The sequence below is a fragment of the Egretta garzetta genome, unplaced genomic scaffold, assembly GCF_000687185.1.
Source record: "Egretta garzetta isolate BGI_Z169 unplaced genomic scaffold, ASM68718v1 scaffold721, whole genome shotgun sequence".
In the NCBI taxonomy this organism is placed as follows: Eukaryota; Metazoa; Chordata; class Aves; order Pelecaniformes; family Ardeidae; genus Egretta; species Egretta garzetta.
Genome location: NW_009258496.1, coordinates 63,034 through 72,526, shown reverse-complemented (window position 1 = coordinate 72,526; position 9,493 = coordinate 63,034). Strand labels below are relative to the sequence as shown.

General features: G+C 42.6%; 1 protein-coding gene across 1 annotated transcript in view; it reads left to right on the top strand.

The window, feature by feature from the left end:
• The first annotated feature begins 2,335 nt into the window (after positions 1–2,335).
• CUNH21orf58 (chromosome unknown C21orf58 homolog) overlaps positions 2,336–9,493 on the top strand; it is an 11,540-nt gene continuing 4,382 nt past the window's right edge. The window contains exons 1-6 of the mRNA XM_035901435.1: positions 2,336–2,437; positions 3,689–3,760; positions 5,308–5,365; positions 7,164–7,231; positions 7,961–8,104; positions 8,566–8,680. Of these exons, the coding sequence (XP_035757328.1) occupies positions 2,336–2,437; positions 3,689–3,760; positions 5,308–5,365; positions 7,164–7,231; positions 7,961–8,104; positions 8,566–8,680 (559 nt within the window). The remainder of the gene's footprint in view (positions 2,438–3,688; positions 3,761–5,307; positions 5,366–7,163; positions 7,232–7,960; positions 8,105–8,565; positions 8,681–9,493) is intronic.

Below are 9,493 nucleotides of genomic sequence, written 5' to 3'. Positions count from 1 at the left end.
GGGACTGGAGCATCTCCCCTATGAGGAAAGGCTGAGAGAGTTGGGCTTGTTCAGCCTGAAGAAGAGAAGACTGAGAGGGGACCTCATCAACACATACAAATATCTTAAGGGTGGAAGTCACAAGGATGGAGCCAGACTCTTTGCAGTGGTGCCCAGCGACAGGACAAGGGGCAATGGGTGCAAACTGAAACATAAGAGGTTTCAGTTGAATATGCGGAAAAAATTCTTTCCTTCGAGGGTGACAGAGCACTGGAACAGGCTGCCTAGGGGGGTTGTGGAGTCTCCTTCCCTGGAGATATTCAAAGCCCACCTGGATGATGTCCTGTGACACCTGCTCTAGGAGAACCTGCTTTAACAGGGGGTTGGACTAGATGATCTCCTGAGGTCCCTTCCAACCCTTGCCATTCTGTGATTCTGTGATTATTCTTTTAACTCTCTTTTAATAAATTAAAATACACTCTTCTAAGAGTGAAATGATAAAGACTCCTCCCTGTGGAACCAGAGCATAAAAGTTTATCATCTCGGGATATTTCTGATCTGTTCGTTTGGTTGGTTGTTTTTATATTGTGTTTTAGAAATCATAGTAATTAAAATTATGGGCATGATGTATCAAAATCAATAAAAGACATTGTAGAAATGTAGTACTGGTATGGACCTCACCAGGTTATCTAATCCATTTTTGTATCTGAGGAGGGCTCTAATGGTCCTACAATGTTCATCACAGTTGTTTTTCTATATTGTTTTTAATCAACTTCTGTGAAAGTTTTTTCTTAGCTAGCTGCTCCATCATTTATCTTACTGTATAATTAAGAATTTTTTCTTGGTTTTATCAGGTTTTCCTCTCCCTCACTAACTCAAATGCTTGTTGCCCAGTCTTTTCAGTCCAAAAAATCTCACCATGTTCTTGACTGTATCCTTCCATCTATTTAAAGATTGCTAGCCAGTCCTCTCCTCACCATCTACTTACTAACTAAAGAAAGCCGGTTCTTCCAAGTCTTCCTCAGAACATACATTTTGTAAATGTACCATTTTTATCTTTTTTTCCTGGACTTTCTTTCTGTCTTAAACCACCATGTCTGAAATGAGGCAGAGTATTCAGCGCTGCTAAATAGAGCAGAATAATTATCTCCTGTGAGGTGCACATAACACTCCTGTTAATCCTTTGCAGAATTAAATTTGTCTTGTTTTGCTCTTTTACGTCACCACGTTCATGCGTGATCCCTAGTTTGTGATTCAATGTAACTATATCTTCTCTTTTGCAAGATCCTCCTGTGTCCAGCTGGCAGATTTCTGGCAAGTCATTTATTAGCAGGTTGTAAGATGTCCCTAGAGTAGGGATCTCATTGTGACCACAGCATCCATAAGTGTGGGAAAAGAAACATCCCTTAGCAGATTTGCTGGAAAGCATTTTTTACCTAGTATTGGATTTTTTCTGGGATACCTGTCTCAGCAAGCAGAAGTTTCCCTCTCTTCCTTTCCTTTATAGTTAAGTCAGTTGCTTAATACTGGCACTGTATTTTTAATGGAATACTTACACTTGCTTCTTTTTGTCAACCTTTCTTGTAACCCTCTATTCCTATTGCAATGAAGGCTCTAGAAATTCAAGGGGGCACTTTATCAAACCAGTTGATGGTAAAACATCAGCTCAATATTCATCAGCAGTCGAAAGGCTACTACAGCATCAGCAGTGACTAGTAGCAGGCTTGTTGCTGTTGTGGTTGTCTGGAGACACCAACACAGTTTGCTTTGCTACATCACTGCCCTAATGCTGCCCACAACCCTGGTCACCCTATCATAAAAGGGTTTATGAACTAGAAAGGTACAGAGAAAAGCAACTAGGATAAAAATTAGACTGTACAAACAGACATACAGCCACAGTATGATCAAAGGTGCAGCTGATGCAGCACCTTCTGGGAGTGGCCGACAGTGGAGGACAAGAGGTGGGGATGAGAGCAGTCTGTGTGGGATCTTGCATTAAACCTTCCCAGGCAAGTTATGAGATCAATGAGTAAGGAAAATCTACTCTTTGAGGATGGATTAAACAAATTGTCTCACTTGAAAAGAGACAGCTGAATGGGGATATGATACAGAAATGTAAGTCGCAAATGGTATTGAAAAAGTGCATGGAGAACAGTAATATATTTTGTGTAACAAATGAGAAGATTTCTAACAAACTTTTCAGGAATCTAGATTTAAAACAGTCTAAATGTAATCCTTTTTTGCCTGGCACTTAAGTAAACTGTAATTAGGCAGTTTACTTGCATAACTAGGCTTATGCATAAGTTTAAGATAACTAGGAAACTACTCATCAAAGGTTGGTGCAGCTGCCCAAAAGATGAAGGGATCAAAGACATTAGAGGTAATGGGAGAAAAATCTATTGGGGTTTTAAAGGACAAAAACTTACTCAGAGCTGTTTCTCAGGAAAACTGCTGGCAGGTGAGAGGGTTTTCTGTTCTGCCGTGTCACTCATAGTGTTCACAAATGAGCCTTGCCAAAGAAAGCTGAGCCCCAGCTGACATGGCACAGCTATTTTTGGAATCCCCATGTCTCAGTTTCTATAACCTCTACAGTGATGACCAGCCTGTGTATTTTTAAGGACAGACTGTACACACATGCTGCATGGGTCACAGCTGGAGAAGGTGATCCATGTTGCTCCCACACAGCTCCTTACAAGCATCTACCAGCTGCTCTAGCTACCAGCAGTGGCTGAGCTGTGGCTTGCTATGGCCTTCAAGTAAGGAACAGGTTGTAATGGCTCTCCTAGGAGCAGAACTGGGCTTAAAATATGATACTGAGAATGAGTATCTACTACCTGGCTTCTTTCTCATGCTTTGGTGTTGATTTTATGTACGTCACTGATAAATGGTGCCCTGTTTTTTATGCTGGCATGGCCCTGCTGGGAGAGGGAGACACCCTACAGGTTGTTTGGGAGATGGTAAGCAAAAGGATGTTTTCCATAGCCTCTTTACTCTTTTACTCATCTGTGGATAAGTTCCAGCTATGCTCCTTAAGTTTTTGAGTTTTTAGTTACTATCTGGTGATGAAAACTCAGATGAAGGGCTACATCAAAAGTGTACCAGCCCCTTACAGTGAGATAAACATTGCTATCAAGTATCAATCAGCAAGATCATAATCTGACCCTAGCATTGGGCTTGTGTTAAAGAACCATTGGCTTTTGTTTCTTGTCCACTAATGTGCTGAGCATTTGCATTACTAAAGGTACATAAGCTTCCACACCTGGAGATTAAATTGTTTATATTGAGGATTGACACTACAAACTTAGCAACCAGGTTACAGGCACAAAACTCTGAGCTACTCAGACACTAACAACACAGAGGGCCAGGCTTAGTGCCACTGCTGTGGAAAGGCTAGCAACCATTAAGAACAGGCAAATATTCACCCTGAGTTACCCTTCTGTGACCATCGCAACTTGCAGCATGAAAATGCATTGAGAGAAATGGCAGAAAAATCTGTGTCTATGACATTGTGGTGAACGTGTACTCATTTTTATCTGGGAGCAAAACTAAAGCTTTTATCTTCTTTCCTCAATTTCTCACAATCTTGTGGGGTTTTTTTTCTTGCGGAATTATTCTTCTATGAAGATCATGGAGAGGAAAAAATGACCACTGAAAACCTATCTGCCTTTGCTTAGCTTTTTAACCTGTTTTTGCCTGCCTGCTCTTCCAGGAGACTACTACAATGACAGATCCTTCAGTGGTGGATCACCTGACACGACTGAAGATCAAACTCCTGGAAAAGGTAAGGGAATAATTCTGCAGTGGTCACCTTTGCTCTGCTTTTTGATCTTGCATGTTTAAGCATTAAGATTGTGTTTTAAATAATTATATTTCTACTGAGATACAAAGAGGATGTGCAGCCAATTAAGAACATCTTTCTTCATGCAGGCAGAGGCAGGCCAATGTGCAGTAGTGCTACAGTCACTGTCACTTTCTTAAATAACATTGTACATTACATGGCCCTACAGTAAATTAAAAATAGAGTTAAAGTGACTTTGATCATATGGGAGATGTCACCAGTTAGCTCAAAACCAGTTTAAGTTATGACAGACAAAGTTTAGGAGTAAATCTCAGATTGTTTTAAGGCAAGTTCATGTCTTCTTTTTTGTCTACTTTCACATAAGATATGTTGCCTGGTAAAACATGAGCGGGCCTTCAGTAGAAGCACATGAAGCACAGAATTCCAGTAGCTCTTTGTTGTGACTCTGCACACTAATGCACCCAGGGTTCTCCACTCAGTCCTGTCTCTCTACCCACAGCACATCTGACATCCAGTAGTGTGGATCTTCTGCTTCAGTGTCCTCCAGAAGCCACTGAAAGAGTTGTCTAGAAGGAAAAACAATTTGCCTGGAGATGTCAATGCTGGAAGTGGCATCAAACCTGTCTCCACAGTGGAGTCTTTTGTCTTAGATGCAGCAGCCATTTGAGGGCAAAGCTTTCACAAGTGTGGAGCTAGGCAGAACCAAGAAAAGAGCCTGTGCATGAGCAAAAGGTTTCTAGTTTCTGAGCATCAGGGAGCAACAAGAGCCAGCTGCTCCCTAAGGAGCAAGGAGTTGAACACAGTAACACAGCCAGCAGAGCAGGGGCCTGGCCAGCAAGCCGAGCCCCCAAGTGAGGCAAGTAGGGCAGAGCCAGAGATGGTGGTCAGGTTTAACCAAAATTCCAGATCTATCAGGCAAGCTCATGGTGATGAGGCAGGCCCAAGGCCAACCTGGGAAGTGTCTGCAGGTTGGGATCAGGGTTAATAGGATCCATGGTGAGTCACAGGCATGGCTGTGGTTGAACTGCAGACCAATACTCATCCAGTATAGCTCAGGTAGGAACTGAAGACCTAGAGTTGAGATTAAAGGGACTCCTGGGCCCATGAGCAATGGGTGTGGATGGAAGCCCCAGCTGAGGCTGGTCAGGGCCATTTAGGCCTATTAATGCACTGAATACCCAAAACTGGCATCAAGTTCTTCATGTGATCCAGCTCTCTGCCCTACAAAATAAATGATGTATAAGTCTCCTGATTCATCATGCTATCAGTTTCCAGGTCTGGGATAGCCTGGCCAGTTTGAAGCAGGACTATTTTTTTTACCATAACTAGATCTGTAGTGAGACATTTCATATTTCTAAGACTACTTCTTTCAGCCCTCACTAGCTGTGATTTAGCAGTTAAGAAGCACCCCTTGTTTTCACTTCTATATTTCCTCCATTCCAAACCTATGCCTGTAAGGTAGGATTAGAAATTGTTGTGAGCTTTGCTGCTTGACTCATAACCGGTTGTTTTTGTGGTTCTACCAACAGAGACTAGAAAATGAACAGGAGAACCTAGAGAAGATGGAGTCACCTCTCCCAGCTGCAAGTACAAGAGAAAGACTTGTTCTAATTGTGGACATAATATGGAAAGAGCTTAGTGATGTTCTCAGGCATGAGTTCCTCAGCAGGTCACACCAGATGATCGTATCTCCTCCCTAGAAGTTGTATGCTAGTGGTTGGGCCTTTGGGTAGTCAGAATTTGCTCTGTCTTGGCTTCTGTGACAGGGATGTTGTCTGGAGGGCAGGAGGGAGACTCTGAACTTGAGTCAGTGCTGCCCCAGCTCAGCCTGCATATCTCAATCTGTATGCAGCCCTAGGGTTTGGAAGTATCAAAATGCAAGTTCCAGTGAAGCCTGTACAGTAATGTCAGTCTGTATACTAGTCTCAATCCTAACCAAGCTTGTGAACCTTAGCGGCCTTGATGCAAGAAGAAGGGGCTTGCTATACTGTGCAGCTATCTATATTTTATCTTTTTAATTTCTCCAACATTTTTTTTTTGACAAAGGGAAATGACCAACCAGCTGAGCACTGACATAAGAATGACCTCCTGCCCAGGTGTCCTCTGCAGCTTCTCAGCTGTGGATGCTGGTTCAACTATAGCAAACTACTGATGATCCTCCTACACCTCAGAGTGGGCCCCTATTGCTGTCCAGTTTGGCTTTGGTGATTCTGAAAAGGAGTCGTTAGGATGTCTGTGTGTCTCTGGCAGGAGACAGGCAGGAGGAACACGCCACTACTAATACTGCTTTTCACCTTTGAAGCTGACAAATGCAGCCTTGTGCAGACCATAACATGATTTCTAGTGTGAAAAAAAATGTGACTCAGCTTATGAAACAAATCATTATACTGAAAGAGTTGTCTTGCATTGATTGCATTGATAAGAGCTGGGAAACCATTTTACCAGGAAATAATACATGTGCAATTACATCCTGACTTCGGGCAGAGAGGTCAGAAATCCCAGCATGGTTACAAAACTTGCAAAGTTCAGACAGTTCTCTGTAAGAGCCAGAAACCCAGCTAAAAGTTGATAAATAAGGGAGTTTAAAATAACTTCTGTCTTTTTCAAACCCTTTTAAAGACTGCTATGATGTTTCACATACAAGTAGTGTGTTCCCTTCAACAATAGTCCCATGGAAGCTATGCATGCTATGTGCAGTGCGTTCATTTCTTTGCATGGCACATGCAGTGTTTATAATTAGTAATATTTCTAGATTGTACCTGGACTCATATTCACTGAGCTGATGAACAAAGAGTTGGAAACTTTCAATGCTATGGCCAAAAATTAAAAATCCCTTTAACAGGATTTCAAAATACGAGGTGATGCTTTTCAGAACAGATGCCAGGCATGCCTCCAATGTACCTGAAAATGTTCTTTCTTATTTTCATTTAAAGTGAGTTCAAAATCAGCTGTATGTGGGAAGAACAAAAAAGGATTCAGAACAAAAAGGAAATACAGAAAAGTTGACATTTTTTATACTTTATATAAACTTTTTTTATACTTTGCACAATCATCCTCTGCATATACAGAGTATAGCTAGAAAATTTCAGGCTGAAATGAGTTCCTAAGACAGGAGGCTGAAAGGGGGCTTTATAAAAGCAATCTTAAAAGTTTATTTTCAGAGAAAGTGCATTGCCTTTGTAGAGCTGCTGAACAGCTGTGTCTGCATGTGGCATAAAGTCATTATCCGTTCATGGATTTGAAAAGAAAAGTAGCCTAAAGCCTTTTGTGGAAGAAGTCAAGCTATCTTACAACATGTTTTCCAGAATTAATCTCATAATGTAGGTGCTGCAATAGCTCTGTCTTTGTGACCTTTTGATAAGATAATGGACTTTTCTTCCTTTAGGGAACAGATGTGAGGATATGCTCCAAAGTGCCCTAAGGCGAAGGAAAGACCTCCTGCAGGAGCTTAGGGTAAGAGCACTCTCTGTGGACAGAAACAACAGAAAGGGCCAGATTATCTGCACATCCACTGCAGATGTGGATTCAGTTCTTTCCTGTCCTTTAGTTCTTCTGCTGGGCAGTATTCAGTCCTCTGCTGGTTTAGAGTATAGAGGCTGGGCCAGCTAATCAGGGAGAGGAGCAGTATGTCTTCCCTCACTACAGCTAATGAAGCTTGCACCCACTTCAGTTAGTTGGTGGTTTGATTCTGTTTGTGCTGAACTGCTGTATCATAAGCTTTCTGGGATAGTGCCAAAATGCAAATAGGGGATTTCTAATGCCACCAAAATAGGGACAATAGTAACTGTTACTTACTCCTAGTTCATGGAGGGTACCAACTGGTCATTAATGAAATGTTTTACCAGACTTTTGGCAGTTTGTTCTTTGGTTTTTTTCCATTCCTTTTTGCTTGTGCTGAAAACTGTATGGCATGGCTTAGAGATATGTGGGAAGAAAAACTTTCTTTATACCGGAGCGGGCACTGGTTGAGTGCTTCTCTTCATGTAGCGGTCACTTGTGGTCTGCCTGTCAGATGCAGCAGCGCTGGAAATTTCTGCAGCAGTGTTTTGGTGAGCAAGGCTGCATCCTGCTGCCAGCTCCCAAGGGCTAATCCCATTTAGTCCAGAGACTGTAACAACACTGTCTTTAAGAGCCAGCAAACCAGCTAGCTGGATTTCTTTAAGAAGATACTTGATTTTGCAGGAGCAGCACCTTCTGGAGGAGCTTTCACAGTCCCCTGCACCAGCTGGAGGACGCTGTCATAACCGCAGAGCTGCCCCCCTGCATGTCTATCAGATACCTTTTCCAGCTCACGAAGTGGAGCCACCAAGGATTATCCAGCAGACAGTAAGGATTCTCTCTCCTAGGAAACAGTGCTAGCGCTGTGCCTATCTGAGACAAAAAACACAGGTGGAGGGACTTGGGGTCTGTACAGAAACGCTCATCCCACCGAAAGGGAAGATACTATTGTATAGAACCCTTACTGCCCTACGCAAAATCTAAAGGAAATCATCTTGCAAATGAGGCATAAAATTAACAGTGTGAATGGTGTACCATAGAAACGAGGTAGCAAGAGGAGTGGGAGGATTGCCCACGCTCTGGCCTGGCCATTCAGCCAGTTGCCAACGAACATCACTGTCTGCTCATACAGCCCACAACCTCAACAGCTCCTCCATGAGGATCTCATGGGAAAAAATGTCCAAAGCCTTACTGAAGTCCAGGTAGGTGATACCCATTGCTCTGCCCTCCCAAAAATGAGGGAGCAGGCCAAAACTGACCCCGACTTCTCCGTTTTCCTTTCTTCCCAGATGCCACCTCAGCCTGCCACCATCATCCAGCAGTTACCTCAGCTACACCCCCTGATCACACAGATCCCTGCTGCCCAACCTCTTGCAGCTCCTCACTCCGGAAGCATTAAAGAAGGTAATGTACCCTCCATCTAGCAGCCAGCTAGGAGAGAGCAGGCAAGGTGCCACGGCAAGTGGAAGGGAGCACAGGACAGCATCCAAGCTAGTTAGTGATGCGCTGTTTCACGACTGGGCTGCTGCTGGAGCTGTGGGAATTGCACTCCGTAAAGGGACTAGATACCACTTCTGAGAGGCTTTCAGACAAACTCTTGTTGCTAAAACTGAAGAAAAAGGAACTACAAACTCAGCAAGCCAGGTTAAGCTGTTGGGGAAACTTGGGAAAGCAAAACAGCTTAACCCAAGGCACTGAGTAATATTAACAGGGTCAAACTCATGCACATAAATGATTACAAAATTAACAAAGAGGCTTCTAAAATCTGTTTTTATTCTTTTGTTCCCTCAACCTGCTGTTCAATCTCCTCAGAATAATACAGGCTTTTATTATGTCCTGTGTTTGGAAACAAGACAGAACAGCTGAAAGTGCTGTTCCAAATATAGTGCAATGCCAATAAAGGGTTTGTTTCTAAACATAGGTGGATGCTACTGTGAAATAACACATGAGCAAAAACCTGAGATGACTTCCCTAGCTCAACCTTCAGTCAAAGGTTTCTTCATCCCACAGAGAAATCTTCAGTCATGGAATTGCTATATTTCTCAGCTTTTTCTTCATCTAAGTATCTGGATTTTTTAATCAGAATTTATATTCATAAACAAGATAGTCCCAATTCATGCATGACTTTTCTGAAGCTGATGCATGTAAACTAGTTTTGGTATGACCAGTCAAAAAAAAAGGAGAGTTGCCTTGATTTTCTTTTTCCTCTTCCCTCTC